At 43.8% G+C, this 17,549-nt stretch overlaps 1 protein-coding gene across 12 annotated transcripts in view; it reads left to right on the top strand.

The window, feature by feature from the left end:
• SVIL (supervillin) overlaps positions 1-17,549 on the top strand; it is a 153,439-nt gene that overhangs the window by 95,053 nt on the left and 40,837 nt on the right. For 7 of the 12 annotated variants that reach the window (XM_070472150.1, XM_070472154.1, XM_070472152.1 and 4 more), the window contains 3 exons: positions 8,127-8,256; positions 12,067-12,114; positions 12,930-13,007. In XM_070472150.1, coding sequence (XP_070328251.1) covers positions 8,127-8,256; positions 12,067-12,114; positions 12,930-13,007 — 256 coding nt within the window. The remainder of the gene's footprint in view (positions 1-8,126; positions 8,257-12,066; positions 12,115-12,929; positions 13,008-17,549) is intronic. The other 5 variants (XM_070472153.1, XM_070472160.1, XM_070472159.1 and 2 more) reach the window with 2 other exon arrangements.

Below are 17,549 nucleotides of genomic sequence, written 5' to 3'. Positions count from 1 at the left end.
ACTTGACAAGCTGTACATTTAAGAAGGAAAGAGGGACACTTGATTTAGCATCTACGTTGGTAATAGACTATGCCAAGATGAAAATATATGGCCAGAGATCTTTCCCCCTTACCTCAGTGGTACTTTTATTTACACTTTGCTGAAATAGCAGAGTGACATATTTCTTTACAATCCACACAGTAGCTTTTCCCCAAGAAGTGGGGGGGACGTTAGTCCTTCTTCCTGTTATAAAATTACGAAGCTTGACCATTTAAGAATGCTCCTCATATCATATTTATTTGGGCTTTGCTTTTTTTTTTGAGGTGACATATAAAATAGACCTTTTAAACCTTATTCTAATTCCTCCGATCGCCTGCCTCACCATAGGAGAGGTTGAATTCCGGGGGCCCTGCCTGGGGCCACGTGGTGAATAGGGCCAACCCCCAGGGGCTGGTCTTAGTCTCTTTCCCTCTGTACTTGAGGCAAGGCTGCTGTGTGTTTAGATGAATGTTTTAGCAGCAAACGTTGTCTCTGGAGGACAAATTCTAACTAGAAAACAGTGCTAGGAAGAATCCATCCTCCTCCTGTACTAATTTTCTCAGTTCATGTGTTCCTGGCATCACTTGTTTCAAATTTCACTTTTGTGGTTCAGACTCTTAAGAAGTAGAGATCAGACTTTGGACTTTGCCAGTTTCCTTCATCATTTCTTCTAAACAACTACAGCCTGAGGATGTAGTTCAGTCTTCCTTGATCTTGTGGGTCTGTCTCTTTCCTGCTCAGGACTTGAGCATCATTTGTTTTTGTTTTTGTTTCTTTAAAGCTGGCAGTATGGACTGGCAAATACTCTGGACTCAGAGATTTGCTTGGAATTGACTTTTTATTTTTTCTCTTAATAATTTTATTTATTTAGTTTTTACTATGCTGAGTCTTCTTTGCAGCATGGGCTTTTATCTAGTTGCAGTAAGCACGGACTGCTCTAGTTGGAGTGCACAGACTTCTCATTGTGATGGCTTCTCTTGTTGCAAAGCATGGGCTTTAGGGCGCGCGGGCTTCAGTAGTTGAGGCACGTGGGCTCAGTAGTTGCAGCTCCTGGGCTCTAGAGCACAGGCTCGGTAGTTGTGGCACACAGGCTTAGTTGCTCTGTGGCACGTGGGATCTTTCTGGATCAGGGATCAAACCCGTGTCTCCTGCATTGGCAGGCAGATTCTTTACCACACAGAACCCAGAGAAACCCAGGACTTGAGCATCTTAAGTCCTCTCTCCCGAGGACCACAGAGGTGCCTCTTGTGTTTCTCTCGTGTGACATCACAGAGTGCTGAAGATGGCCCTTCAAAGGAGCCAATATATCCCTGTTTGATAGATGTAAACTAAGACTTAGAAAAGCGTGGCAACTGAGAAATTAGAGGAAATCCTCCATACATTCCTCTTTTTTACAACATATGTGTTGCTCAAGAAAGCATATCTATAAGTTCCTTTTCTTTCTTCATCTTTCTGACATGTAGAATGTCAAGTTTGGATCATAACTAGCCTAAAGTTGAGGATATATTTTGCTTTGCCCAACAAATTGATATAGCATGACTGTTTCATAACAGCCTACATGGTTTGGGTTTCAGTTCAGTTCAGTCACTCAGTCGTGTCTGACTCTTTGCTACCCCATGAACTGCAGCACGCCAGGCCTCCCTGTTCATCACCATCTCCCAGAGCCTACCCAAACCCATGCCATTGAGTCGGTGATGCCATCCAACCATCTCATCCTCTGTCGTCCCCTTTTCCTCCTGCCCTCAATCTTTCCCAGCATCAGGGTCTTTTCAAATGAGTCAGCTCTTCCCATCAGGTGGAAAAAGTATTGGGTTTAAGTTGTCCCTAATAGGGGACTTCTTTGAAAACCATGGTAAATCAGATACATTTTGTGTTGCTTAAGGATAAAATCTTTGATACCTCTTTAAAAGTAGATTAGGCTTTTAGAAATCTTATTTCCACAGTTACTGAAACAGCTGCATCTGTGCTTTCACTTTGGGGTGGAGAAGATGACTGAAAAAGGCAAAAGATCCAACCTTCCATTGGGATGTTGATGGAGCGTAAGGATGTATTGAACTCCCAGGAATATTGAAGAGGCCGCCTGTTCCTCTGATAAGCCTACGACTCCTGCCTTCTAAGGCCCCGGCGAGGGCCCCCTGTGTTCCCTGTTAATCCCACCATCCACCCAGCCAGACTGGAGGTTCTTACTTTGCAGTCTCAGAGTTCAGCCACTAGAGGGCCCCAGGTTCATGTAAGAGCTTGGGGCAAGCATGCCTTTTTTCCTTTGCTGCCTCCTTTTCTGATCTTTGATTTACCCTCATTTAAAAGACCTATTAGTTCATTCCTCCAGCCTATAAATCAGCCACAACCCAAGATCTGCTCTAAGGACTAGTCTATGCTCTTTTCAGCCACGTGTGTGTGGTACCTGTGATTCTCTAAAATGAGGGGACATTTTTAAAGGAGGAAGAAAAAACTGTACAGCAGCTTAGAGGCACACGATCTGCCTGGCCCACGCTTGACTCAATGCTGACTGCCGTGAGCCTGCAGAACTTGTTCCAATCAAGTCAGGCTCTCAGACCAGTGCTGCTGAAATGTCCTGCCTTGGGCCAGTATTGCCTGCTGGGAACACATGGGCTATGGCTGGAGGGAGAGCCACTTCCCCAGTGGCCTGGCAGATACCCATGTGGTGGCCCTGGGCCCGGTCTCGGGGTAAATAACGAGGGACTACTCACTGGTAGTAGTGAACTAACAGTAGTAAACTAAGCAGATGCCCAGTTCTCAACATCCCAGCCCTGCAAATAGCACTTGGACTTGGCGGATGCTAAAAGCGCTGACAGTTGTTTGAATTGCATAGGTGATAATTTATAGCATGTGGGCTTCCCAGGTGGCACTAGTTGTAAAGAACTCCCCTGCCAATGCAGGAGAGCCAAGAGATGCAGGATCGATCCCTGGGTTGGGAAGATCCCCTGGAGAAGGGCCTGGCAACCCACTCCAGTATTCTTGCCTGGAAAAGCCCATAGACTGAGGAGCCTGGCAGGTTACAGCACATGGTGTTGCAAAGAGTTGGACACAGCTGAAGTGACAGCTCGTACCCATGTATGACCAGACGTTCAGCTCCCCGATCCTCTGCGGTGCACAGTGGGTCTTCAGGGAGTCAGGAGGGTTGTGAAACTGCAGGAGAGAAGGCGTTTGGAAAGGTCCCCCACCTTCCTGAGCTTTTTCAACACCAAGTAGGAAATCTAGAGGGACGGGAATAATACATGTGTGTTTCAGTGTGTGTTAATTTCAGGTTTTCCATTACCCGCACCCTACAGGCTCGGGCTGGCTTCAGCACCAGGGCTCAAGCGAGGCTCACTTCCTTCCATATTATTTTGGTCACACTGTAGTCTTTGGAAGTGAGACTTCCAAAGGTCATCCTGAGGATGACCCTGCCACACATCCAGAAGCAAGTTTTCAAGTTCTTGGAAGGGAGCAATTCTTTGAAGGCCATCCCAGCAGGGAAAATATATAAATATGTATATATATATTATATATATACACACAATGCAGTTTCTAACACATGAAAGTGAAAACATGCCTGGTGAGCTCACACACAAGTACTGAAACAAGCCATGCCCTAGGATGGCAGGCAGGATATGCCCGGGATGGAACCATAGCTCCCTGCCCCCATGACATGCAGGGTGACCTGAGTGAATGACATCCTTGGCCTGTGTGAGCGTCCTTGCCTCATTCAGGATAACGATATCTGTTCTCTTAGAGGTCGTGGGGCATGTTAGCAGAATACATGGTGGACCACAGAGTGATGAAAGATCCACGCTTTGCCTTTTTCTAAATCAGTTCTCCATTCCCAAAGCGGCCACCAAGGTAACCAGCAAGAGAAGCCACCACAATGAGAAGTCTGTGCATTGCAACTAGAGAGTAGCCCCCACTCACCGCAACTAGAGAAAGCCCTCACACAGCAACAAAGACCCCGCACAACTGAAAAGAAATTAATTAGTTAGAAAAGACTATAACCAAGGAAGAGCCAGCTAGGAGAGGTGCACAGTGCGAGGTGTGAGGAAAGGGTATGATTCTTTAGATGATGTTGCCATTGCTTCAGATATTTGGGATCTTATTTTTGAGAATGTCTTTAAAGACCCAGAGTACATCATAAACCCAACTTCTGAGGCTGCATTTTTTTTAAATTTCTCTGAAATCACTTGGACTCTAATCTGATTTGAAAGGTAAGGTAGCCAAGATGAATAACTACTGGTGGGTCAAGGGTGAGGTAAGAGAGCTGGTTCTGAACTGTAAGGTGAATATCAATGAAGCGAATGTCTGTGTTCACAAGATGATGAATTAGAAATACATCTTTGTGTGGGTGTGAAAGTGCTGGCATGCTTACTTTTGGGAAGTCTTCTTTATAGACACTTTGAAGGCTCTATTGCAATATGCACATGCCCTTGATTTCTTATCGTGATTTGATTTTACTCAATTATTTTTCCTATTAGAAGAAAACTGACTCATTTCAGAATAATTAGAGGAAAGATCATTCTTTGTCCGTATATATTCTGACCTTCAGGTGGAAACCCTTAAGGGAATTTAGAATCTCTTTTCAAGTACATGAACTAGCCCTTGTAGAAGGCAGAGCACTGCCAAGCATCACAGATGATAGAATCTGGGGCTAAATGAGAGCACGTAAGGCGCAAAGAGTTGGGCATGACTGAGGGACTCAGTCCAGCACAGCACGGGGCCTGACTTAGATACAAGATTCTGACTCTGATTTCCAAGTGGATTTCCCCCCCACCACTGAGTAGTTGTCTGATACCAGCTGAGTGTCCTACAATTCCACCCAATTTTGACACTGTCTACCTGGAGATAGGCTCAGACCAGAGGGTAAGGGCTCAGGTCCTGCAAGACAGTCCCTCCCCACTTCTTCAGACACCTGTTGTAAGTCCAGGCCCTTATCTGTGCTCCCAGCCCATTACCCAGATATAGACTGGAGGTTCCAACATCCTTCTCCTTGGATTCAATCACTTACTAGAGTGGCTCACAGAACTCAGAGAAATACTCTAATTTAGTAGACCTCAAGTTTTTGTAGAAGAATGTAAGACTTCCCTGGTGGTACCATGGATAAGAATCCGCCTGCCAGTGCAGGGGACACGATCCTGATCCAGGAAGATCCCACATGTTATGGAGCAGCTAAGCCCGTGCACCACCACGACTGAGCCTGAGCTCTCGAGCCCGAGAGCCGTGACTGCTGAGCCCAGGTGCTGCAGCTCTTGGAGCCTGCATGCCTAGAGCCTGTGCTCTGCAACGAGAGGAACCACCGCAGTGAGAAGCCCATGCCCTGCAAACAGAGAGTAGACCCCGCTCACTGCAACCAGAGAAAGCCCCCAAGCAGCAACAAAGACCCAGCACAGCCAAAAATAAATAACTTTTTAAAAAACAGTATAAGGAACAGCCAGCGAGCAGAGATGGACAGTGCAAGCTGTGAGGAAAGGGTGTGGAGTTTCATGCTCTCCCTGGGTGTGCTACCCTCCCCAAACCTCCACGTGTCCACCAAACCAAGAACTCTTGGAACCTTGTCCTTTTGGCCTTTTTGTGGAGGCTTTATTACATAGACATGATTGAGTTGAGTCACCAATGGCCAGGGACTTAATTACTCTCCAGCCCTTTTCTCCTTCCTGGAGGTCAGGGGGTGGGACTAAAAGTTCCAACCATGTAAATCACGTTTGGTTCTCCCAGCAACACATCCCCACATACATGCTTCTAAAGGTCATCTCATTCATATAAGTTGACACATTTATCACTCTCATCATTTAGGAAATTCCAAACGTTGTGGGAGCTCTGTACCTACAAAGAGGACAATGACCAAGTGTATATTATAAATCACAATATCACAGATAAATGATAGTTTCATAGAGTAGACATTTGGGTCTTGTCTGTAGTCACATAGAGAGAAAGGAAGGGAAGGAAGAGGTTGGATGAGGGGGAAGGTCCAGAGTTTGAAGCTCTTGCCCCCTTTGGAAAGTATTCCTGGCTTACCTTCCTTATTTGACTGAACCAATAGACAAGTATACAATATGGTTATACATGAATTTGTAGATGTACATGGGTTGATATTTACTGTAAAACTTGTTTTCTTATTTGCTTAACTAAACTTTTATTGTACAGTGTGATATACCTCTCCTTCAATTTTTAAAAAAAATTTTTATTGGAGTATAATTGCATTGGAAAAGACCCTCATGCTGGGAAAGATTGAGGGCAGGAGGAGATGGGGGCAAGAGATGGTTGGATGACATCACCGACTCAATGGACATGAATTTAAGCAAACTCTGGGAGATAGTGAAGGACAGGGAAAGCCTGGCATGCTGCAGCCCATGGGGCCACAGAGAGTCAGACATGACTTAGCGTAGAACAATGTAGTTGCTTTACAATGTTGTGTTCCTTTCTGCTATACAACAGAGTGAATCAGCTCTACATATACGTGTATCCCCTTTTTATTGGATTTCCTTTCCATTTAGGTCACCACAGAGCATTTAGTAGAGCTCCTAGTGCTCTACAGTTGATTCTTACTAGTTATATATTTTTTATATAATATCAATGGTGTATGCATGTCAACACCAATCTCCCAGTTCACCCCACCTCCCGTTCCCCCTTGGTATCCATACATTGGTTCTCTACATCTGTCTCTCTTTCTGCTCTGTAAATAAGATCATCTATACCAGTTTTTTCAGATTCCACATGTATGTGTTAATATTAGTTTTCTCATTCTAATTTACTTCACTCTGTGTGACAGACTCTAGGCTTATCCTCACTACAAATGACCCAATTCCATGAAAGGAAAAGTGAAAGTAAAGTCGCTCAGTTGTGTCTGACTCCTAGGACCCCATGGACTGCAGCCTACCAGGCTCCTCCGTCCATGGGATTTTCCAGGCGAGAGTACTGGAGTGGGGTGCCATTGCCTTCTCTGTATATCCATGAGGAGTGTGGTATGTTTCATCCCGTCTCCAATTCCATTATTTAATGGAGTCAGGACACTTGGTCTAAGGGCCCTTAGAGACCATCTAGTTCAGTCTCCATTGTGACCAGTAAGGAAGGGACTTGATAGGACTTAACAGCCAAAACAGGGCTTATACGTTGCTTAAAAGTACTCTCTTCATGGACATGTATTAATGAGTGTTTAAAAGACCCAGCCCAGCAGACCCAGCTGCAAGGGAAAGGGTCCAGTCAATTTTTTCCCCCTAATCTTTAAATTGTTTGAGCACCAGCTCAAATGACTTTAATGATCACCACTTTTGTGCCTTTTATCTTTCCTGTGTTTGTCCAACTTAAATGTCCAAGACTGAAACAGCCTGTGTTCATGAGAATAACCTTTCACAAATTTTCGCATCCAAGCAGCTTTTTATCAAGTCACACCATAGTTGACCTAAAGTAGGTTAGATAAAGACCTGAGTTAATTAGATTCTTTTTTTGTATATAGCTATCTCCAGAGGAAAATTGGAATGATCATTTTAAAAATGGGTTTCTAGAGAAGTTTCTGTATTAAGAAGATGGATTGGAAAGACCGAGTTCATTTGGAAGAAAATAGCATGACTTAGAATTCAAGAACAGAAACATCCTTAAACATCAGCTTTTACCTGTAATTATAAACGCATGATATCCAGAGATTGTCTATATTCTGTTGCTTTAAATTGTTAAACTCATTTCTGCTGTATTTTCTGCAAATAAGAACCATCCACCTTTGGCATTACATGTTAATTCCTCATGTGACCAGAGGGGTCACTAGAAGACATTTTTCTCTGGGAACATTTTTATTTTTCTTTGTGCCCTCAGCCCAAAGGCAAGGCAAAAACAGAGATATTCCTCTGGTAAAATGATGTTCCATCTTTTATCTGGGAAGTCAGGCTTCATACTTAGCTTTTCCATCAAACTTTCAAACCTTTGGGACCATCTTAGAAAATATAATACTCTACATAATTATATTAGTTTTCCAGACATACTTTCTTCCAAATAAATGCCATTCAGAAAGATTCAAATTAGGCAGCTGTGGTCATTTCTTACTTATGACTAACTTACTTAAATGGTGGTTCTTTTCCAAGGAAGGATTGGTGCTGAACTTTTGGGTTGGCCTGTCTTCTTCTTAGATTAGCACTGTTGAAGAAGAGCGGTGAGGAAGACTGGAGAAATAGACTCAACAGAAAGCAGGAATATGGCAAAGCCTCCATCACCAGCAGCCTGCACATCCAAGAAACGGAGCAGTCACTCAAGAAGAAGGTAACGTTGTCTGTGCTCGGAAAAAGCATTCTAACTAATATCACGCTTGGATGTGCATCCACCAGGCAAGCATGCATAGCTTAACCAGTTACTACCCTGGGAAGCATCAGCTCTCTCTTGCTACTAGGGTCCACACCTATAGTCTGCCCACAGCAGCTTCAATTAATCACCAGCTGAAGTCTTGGGACATCCTAGAATTCGGAACAGTGCCACATACCTAATGCATCAGCAGACAGGTTCCTATATTTGAAAGTGTGCACTTTTATCTGTTTCAAATCTTCTAAAATGAAATCTGATTTTACAGTGTTATTAAACCCTTTTATATCTATATACCTATATCTGTAGAGACATACTGCAGTCCATGGGGTTGCAGAGTCCAACACAACTGAGCAACTGAACTGAACCGAACTGACATCTATATATGTAGCTATAGATATAGGTGTGTGTGTATATGTATATATTTTGATCACACTGCACAGTATGCAGGATATTAATTCTCTGACAACCAGGGATTGAACCTGTGTACCCTGCAGTGGAAGCATGGAACCCTAAACACTGGACTGCCAGGAAGTCACCTTATTAAAGCCTTTAGAATGAAAACCTCATTGACTGCTAACCGTTTATTAGTTGCATATAGAATATGGGTTTGAATGTCCTAGGCCTAGATTTAAAACATATATATACAAGAGGACACAATTGTGGTCGGTGAGGACATGTCACAGAAGTCATGTTCCATGATGATCAGGTAAGCCTTTTATTGAGAGTATAGCAAAGTATGTTATAAGCTTCAAGAAAATTCAGTAACACACTGTTGTCAATCTGGGCAAGCATTTCATATGCAAATGTACCAATGAGTTGTTAAATGACTAGTCATAATGACCAGCTTTTGACCAATCAGTGCACACTTTCAAAGTGAACAGTGATTTCCTGCTGCCTGGCCCTGTGATGGCAAATGCACCTGCTGACTGCGGGCATTATGGGCGCTGGGCCACACCACTGGCCAACTGCTAGGATCACAGGTCTTCAAACAAAAAGGAAAAATACTTCCAACCAGATGATCACCTAGACCCCTTCCAGCTCTAAAACAATGTAATTAGCCTCCATGGAAGAGAGAAGTGATGAACATGACCTTGAGGCACTCAGAAGCGTACATAAGAAGGAGGTGTGTCCATGGGGCCATGAGGACAGAGTTCTGACACTATTTCGTATGGCTCTTCTGTGTTTTCCTAGGTTAAATTGAAAGAGCAATTTGAATTCTCTCTTTTGAGTCAAATATGACTTTAAAGATAATCACTAAAGACAGTTAACACTCAGCCATTTGCAAATCTCTCAAATATGACTAGATATTAAAGAGCCTACATAGGAAATCTGTATTTCCAGAATGAGATCCAAAAGTGAAAGAAAACTGGGTCCCTCCAATGATTGACTGCCATTGCCCACAAACTTTATGTAAAAGTTTGATTTGAAAGTATTGGTTCCCAGGTAACTTTAGTAACTTAACTCTTGGTCATGTTGAAAGATGCAAAGAAATTTCCCCAAGCAGGTCCTCCATGGCATGGTAGAAAGGATGGCTACAAAGTACAAAGCCAGGTAGATTTCTTACAAATAGTAGAATCAATCTCAACACTTTGCACTTAGGGGACAGGGATCAGCAGAAGCTGGGTAGACCAGAAGGCTCAGAATAGTAGATGAGATCAGAACAGCCTTAACATAGACTGAGATTCTCAGGAGGCAAGAGATGGGAGAAGGTAGCTGCAGTTGCCCCTGGGGTGGTAAACCCTGCCCACAGCAGCCATGGCTTGAGTGGGAAGTGCTGTCCTGGGCTCAGGGGTTCTGCACCAGCAGTGAACTCATCATTGCTCTCCTACTCCTAACCTAGTTCATTTTGGCCCAAGACAATAAGATCTTTGAAGTTAAAATAAGCCCATCTATTTTGGGCTTCTGTAGCAGGCATCGGGAAATCGTAGATTCTCTTGAGGTCATGTGGTTTTCCCATGGCCTCTGAAGTGCCCTCGGTTTCATGTCTTCCCAAGGGCTGGCTGTGTATTTCAGCCACACCTTAGCCATGCTCAGATGTGGTAGAAGAGTTGCCTTGAACCTGATCTGCCTTAAGACAGTCCCTGGGGCAGCTGGAAGGTGGGCAGGGGAGCTTGAGACATGGCCAAGGTTTGCTGGGTATCTGAATGCTTCTCTGCAGAAGGAAGGACATTCATGACACATGCTCCATGCAGTTAGGATCTTGCTGCCTGGCCCCAGACTTGCTAGGGGCGCAAGCTCTGGAACCTTCCGTCTTTTCCACCAAGGGAAAAGGGACTGGATTTACTGTCAGGTCATCACTTCCTGCACCATTTCTGAATTCATTGAAGGCACATATTCATGGTTACCAAACATTTTACGGTTTGGCCTCCTCGAGCTTTTACTGTGTATGCTAAGCAGGGTCCCATGAGTTACAACCTGTGGAAAAGCAAAGGAGGCAGGAAATGGAGATGGGCCTTTATATAAATCGCTTCCCTTGTGAACATCCGTGCCATCCAATAAAAATATAATGTGAGCCCATGAGTAATTAGAGATTGTTGTGTAACCACATTAAAAAAGATGTGAAGGATGCCTTGAAAATCCTAAATTGTTTTTCTTTCTGTTGAATGGTTTGTTCCAAAACAAAATTTTGGTGCTCTAACTAGCATCTCATTTGGGGTCCTGTAAGGTTTAAAAAAATGTATTCTTTTGGTCCATAAATCAATTTGGGGAATAAGTTAGTGTTTTACTTTCCCTACAAAAAGATCAATCATGTCTCAAGAGACCATGTAACTTAACATCACTTCCTTACTTTCCAAACTTAACCCCCTAAAATTAGGATGGATGGTTTGGAACTTAAGAGTGCTATTTACCCTGCTGCCCCTGTCATTTCCTACAACAAATAGCTTGGGTTCTTTCTCTTGCTGTCCCTCTTTCCTTCCTCTTGTGCTTGGTTTAGTCTAGGGCAATGCTAACCTGACTTATACATCTTTGCTTTTGTAGCGTACAGAATTAGTTCTGAAGATGGCAAAGACCATGGTTTATAGGTTTGGCCGGGCTGACAGCACCAGGAACATGATCCCTTCAGAGCCACTCCTCCCATCCCGAGAGGGAGAGAAGTGAAACAAGGCAAAGTTTGAAAGAAAAGGGATTTGGCAGAAGTGTCTTTGTTTCACCTAAATTGCAGTTATGTATTTTCCCCAAATCATTATTTAAAATTCCAACCCCATTTTGGCCTGTTTTTTGATATTTAGGCAGAGACAGTGACTCCCAGGCCCTTTGATCAAGATAACCATCCAAAGTTGTAGGCTTTTTCCAGGAAGTCAGAACCTTTTATAGCATTTGTGGTTACTACCCCCCACCTGTATCTGAGCCACAGGTTAGGATTTGATATCTGGCTGTGCTTCCATCCAAGTATCAAGTCAGTGAATCAGGCTAAGCTCTGTGCTGTCCTCAGAACAAGTCCTTGAAAATTCTAGGTAGGTCAGTCTGCCACATTTGTGTTCTAATTGCCTGTGCTGTTGAAATTCCAAATGACAATTCAAGAGCATGTGGTCAATTGAAGGACAAAGGGTAGGAGGGTGAGGAGGGCTGTTGGTCTGACCCCCAAATTACAGATAATCACCCCTCAGATGGGAGATGAGCTCACTTGGTGTTTGTGCCACCCGACTGTGTGGGCATGTGCATGCTTCTACTGGAACCCAGCACAGAGTTCTGGAAAATGCTTGTGACCCCGTAACCTTGACCCTACTCTTCCGACACTCTGCAACATCTCCTATTTGTTTTAACCTGTAGGAAGAAGGAGGATTTACAGATGATAATGACATTTCTAATCTGCTTTGGGTAAGCCTGACTCTAACACAGGTCTCCTCGCCACGTGTAGCTCTCATCCTAGACGGTTCCCCTGGGTACCCCTCTCTGCTTGGTTTTCTTAACCCGAGGGGACATGTCACTTCTGTCCAGCATGGAAAGCTATCCTGTGTCCCGCCCTTTTTTTTAATTTCATTTTTAATTGGAGGATAATTGCTTTACAATATTGGGTTGGTTTCTGCCATACGACGACAGGAATCAGCCATGAGTATACATACGTCCCCCCCGCCTTGAGCCTCCCTCCTGCCCCACCTCGCCATCCCACCCCTCTCGGTCGTCACAGAGCCCCCGTGACCCTCTAGGTCACCTAGAGCCCCCTCTAGGTCATCACAGAGCACTGGGTTGAGCCCCGTGTGTTGCACAGCAGCTTCCCATTAGCTATCTCACGCCGGTCAGAACGGCCATCATCAAAAAATCGTGAAATTTTGTTTCAATCATGGAGAAAACGTGAAAGGCTTTAAAGAAGATAGTTTATATTCAATGTTAAAATGGTCCATGAAAGTCAGGGATCCCCTGTCTGAATATCTTCTGTAAATTGCAGTCATCATGCCAATAACTCAGGTACTGCACAGAATTGATTTGGTTATATTTACTGTGCTTGTGTGGGAATTTCTGTTAGCATTCTGAAATAAAACAAGTAGGAAGGACTCTCTTGGGAAGAGAATTGAAATTGCAATGAGTAAATTAACTTTCTGTGAGAGAAAGCCTTGTTTTTGTCCTTCCCCTCCTCCGCCCCGCTCTGATAAATCGTCTTTTTCCACCTCTAATCCTCTTGCTTTGCTCTATAGGAACCTGTATACGCTTCTACTTATTCTCCTGCTCTACCTGCTGCCCATAAATACCTGTCTTTTGTATCTATTAATCAGGTGAGGAAAAGCCTACATGTATTAAGCCTCATTGCAATTTCTGAGCGGCAGGGAGAAACTTATTTCATTTGGGAAAGTAACTCCTTTGCTGCATTTCTGTGTGTGTGTGTGTGTGTGTGTGTGTGTGTGTGTGTGTGTGTGTGTGTGTGTGTATAAATGTAATTACTTCATATATTTAGGATCAGTCACCCAGAGGGCATAGCAACCCACTCTAGTCTTGCCTGGAGAATCCCATGGACAGAGGAGCCTGGCAGGCTACAGTCCATGGGTTGTAAAGAGTCAGACATGACTGAGCACGCATACATGTCACAACCTCAGCTCAGACCTCTAGGGAGACTTATGGTATTAATTCATCTCATAATCATGAAACTGGTTGAAGAGGAAACTTTCCCCTTTAATCTATGTTGTGGGTTTTTTTTTTTTTTACTTTTCATTTTATATTAGAGTATAGCTGATTAACAATGTTGTGATAGTTTCAGGTGCATAACAGAGCGACTCACCCATACATATACATGTATCCATTCTCCCCCAGGGTCCCCTCCATTTCAGACTGCCACATAATCCTGTAAGTTAATATTCTAAATTGAGTCAGGAGCCCAGGGTGTTCCTGGCTCCAGTTCACGAGACAGATTATCTTGCTTACCTTGATCAAATAGGAGGAGGTGATGGAAGCACTCGGGGGCGTGGAAGAGGCAAGGTGGAAGCCGTGGTCCTGATGCAAGCTGGCTGCCGTGGCACTGTTGGCATGGAAACCACAGTCCTGCTTCCCCACCTTCCCCCTTGCTGCACCCTGTCTGAGCTCTACCAGAAGGGAGACCTAGCCTGGGCTGAGGAATTCTGTTAGTGCCTAATATGCAGTGATATTTAAAGCTAGAAATACCGACAGTTGGTTTTTATTCCCCTTGGAATGTCCCTGGGGTCAAAATTGTTAGAAGTGGTGGCATCCCCTTTGCCTCGACGAGCCCCAGGTGCTGGGTGTCCTCCGTCTGTGGGACTTGGCCGGTCACTCCCACCTTAGGGCCTCTGTCTCATCAGCTCAGGGACCACACCCGGTCAGGTGGCCTCTAACTGGAAAGGTCATGACTGTTCTGTCCCTTTAGGACTAGCGGTGACAAACTGGTCTTTGAGGGAGAGGCACAGGATTTCAGCCAGAGGGAGGGTCTGCAGGGTCCTCCTGCTTCATTTGGCATTTTCATAAATGGAAACGCCCCGTTTCTTCTCCCAAAGGAGGCTTTTCTCACACTTGCCTTAACTCCTTTCCTTTGAATTTAGGAATAAAGGTCTATAGCAACCTAGCCCTGCATAACCAGCCGGTGTCCGCTTCAAAAACGAGGGTTTACTCTGGAGCAAACCTGCTGTTCCGTCACTAAGGGGGGAAATAAGTTGATGTTAAACTTTATTTTTTTTAGTATTTATTTGTTTATTTGGCTGTCTCAGGTCTTAATTGCATCATGCAGGATCTTTCATTGAGGTCCATGGACTCTAGTTGTGGCGCACGGACTTCGTTGCTCTGCACACAGATTCTCTTGTTGTGACTTCCGGGCTTAGTTACTCCCTGGCTTGTGGGATCTTAGTTCCCCAACTAGAGATCAGACCCACATCCCTGCATTGCAAGGCAAGTTCTTAACCACTAGACCACCAGGGTAGTCATGTCAATGTTAAACTTAAAAGAAAAGATATATTATTAAAGTCTTTCATTTTTACATTATTCTTTTTTTTAACATTCCTTTCCATGATGGTTCATCACAAGGCATTGAATATAGTTCCCTGTGCTATACAGTAGATCCATGTTGTTTATCTGTCCTGTAGATACTAGTTTATATCTGCTAATTCCACACTCCCAGTCCTTCCCTCCACCACCCTTATTGAAGTCTTTAAATATAAACTATGTACACTTACATAATGGGCTTCCACGGTGGCTTAGCAGTAAAGACTCTGCCTGCAATGCAGAAGCCTGGGGTTTGATCCCTGGGTGGGGAAGATCCCCGGAGGAAGGCATGGCAACCCACTCCAGTATTCTTGCCTGAGGTCGCAAAGAGTCCGACAGACTGAGCCATGCGACTTTCACTTTCCTTCTTGTCTAGAGAGTCCCCTTGACAGAAGAGCTTGGCAACCTACAGTCCATAGAGTCACAAAGAGTTGGACATGACTGAAGTGACTTGGAACGCACCACTCACACATATTTACATAATACACATGTTATATGTATTTGTAGTATACTTTTTTATAGACTTTATTTCTTTAGAGTAGTTTGAGGTTCACAGCAAAATTAAGCAGAAAGTATGGAGATTTCTCTCACACCTCCTGCTTCCCGCTACCCCTCCCACAGCCTCCCCAACTATCAACATCCCCCACTAGATGGCATATTTGTTTCAGTTGACAAGCTGTTATCCCTCAGTGTCCATAATTGATGGTTGGGCTCTCTCTTGGCACTGTACATGCTAAGATTTTGACAAGTGTGTAATGACACGTATCCATCATTGTGGTATCGTACAGTCCTTCCACTGCCCCAAAACGCCTCTGTGCTCTGCCTGCTCATCCCTCCCTCCTCCTCTCCTCCCCTCCCAGGAAACTGATCTCTTTACTATAGTTTTTGTCTTTTCCAGAATGTCCGATGAATGGAATCATACAAGGTGTTGCCTTTTCAGATTGGCTTGTTGCATTCAGTAATATGCATTTAAGGTTCCCCTGTGTATTTTCATGGCTTGATAGCTCATTTCTTTTTACCACTGAATAGTAGTCCTTGTCTGGCTGGATCAGTTTACTTATCCATTTGCTTACTGAAGGTCATCTTGGTTGCTTCCAAGCTTTTGGCAATTACGAGTAAAGCTGTTATAAACATCCATTGCAGGTTTTTGTGTGGACATAATTTTTCAACTTGTTTGGATATCAAAGAGCATGATTGCTGAATTATATGGTAAGAGTAAGCTTGGTTTTGTAAGGAAGTGCCAAACTATCTTTGAAAGTGGCTGGACCATTTTGCATTCCTACCAGCAATGAATAAGTGTTCTTATTGCCCCACATCCTCACCAGCATTTGGTGGCATCAGTGGTTTGAATTTTGGCCGTTCTAATAGTCGTGTAAAAGTGTCTTGACGTGTTTTCTTCTTCCTCCGCTTGCCTCAGGGCTATAGCAAAGTAAGATTTCCCTTTGTTCCCTTCCTTCCATCTTGTTGTTGTTCTCTAGTTGCTAAGTCATGTCCAACTGTTTGCAACTGCATGGACTGTAATCTGCCAGGCTCCTCTGTCCATGGGATTCTCCCAGAAAGAATACTGGAATGGGTTGCCATTTCCTTCTCCAGGGGGTCTTCCCAACTCAGGGATCGAACCTGCATCTCCTGCTTGCCAGGCAGATTCTTTACCACTGAGCCCCCTGGGACCCCTCGTTTCATCTTAGTTGCTTGTAAATGGTGACAAGACCAAATTATGGTCACTTTGAAATGCAAACCTAGTTGAGATCTTTTCCCATGTTTTGTCCAGGCCACTTGAGGCTCCGGGCCCTGGTGATGGATAGAAATCATTTAAGGAGGTGGCAAAGCTGAATTTCCTTAACAGTGCATAGGATTTGAAAGGTGACAGCATTTTTGAAAACTGAGGATGCTGATTTGTTGCTGTACGTTATTTCTTTCACTAAACACATGCTTTTATGCTTTCTTCCTGTGATGTAGTTTCACTCAAGGTGAGTAAGATAAAAATTTAAAAGCCAGATCACAATATTTTCTATCTACAAAGCTCTCCACTTGTAGAAGAATCTTACCCTTAAAGTGAAAAGTGAAGTCTCTCAGTTGTGTCCGACTCTTTGCGACCCCATGGACTAATGTAGCCCACCAGGCTCCTCCGTCCATGGGATTCTCCAGGCAAGAATACTGGAGTGGGTTACCCTTAGAGCTACACTAATCCTAGTCACACATTATTTCTCTCTCTTGTGTATCACCTCCTGTGTCAGAAACACTTAATGAAATCTGCACTGTAATTTCTGAGGAGTACGGAGACAAACCCACAAGTAACAACATGGTAACCTGAAAACGTTCTCTATTAACCCTTTGCACAGTTTCCTACCAAGTCTCTGTTCATCCCTAAGACCCAACTTTCTTCCTAGCTGTTTCATTACATTCCCTACCTGCCCCCTCTTCCCGCCCCCTACCCCTTCTCTTTATATACCATGCTCATGAGATCCATATTTGAAAGAATAAAGGCTAGAAGGGGTAGGGCTTCTATTCCTGTTCTGCCCCAACTCCCTGACTCTTCCAGCAAATCCTAAATCTCATCAGTTAGACCTAGAAAAACCTGAAAAATGACACAGTGCTTACTCTACTATGAATTATGCCCTTCTCTAAATGAGGGGAAAAAAATTTTGAAGGGAAAAGCAAGATAAGAGAATCATGATGTCTTAAGCTAAAAAAAAAGTACATGGAGAAAGAGGTCTGTGTTATCTGTTTACACATTTTGAGTTCTAAAATTTAATAGCAACTTGTGATACATTTTATTCATTTCTAAAGTGAATAAATAAACCATATGCATATATCTCATTATATATATATGA

This window comes from Odocoileus virginianus, chromosome 9 (assembly GCF_023699985.2).
Source record: "Odocoileus virginianus isolate 20LAN1187 ecotype Illinois chromosome 9, Ovbor_1.2, whole genome shotgun sequence".
In the NCBI taxonomy this organism is placed as follows: domain Eukaryota; kingdom Metazoa; phylum Chordata; class Mammalia; order Artiodactyla; family Cervidae; genus Odocoileus; species Odocoileus virginianus.
The sequence above is the reverse complement of the archived record's forward strand: the minus strand, read 5'-3'. Positions and strand labels throughout refer to the sequence as shown.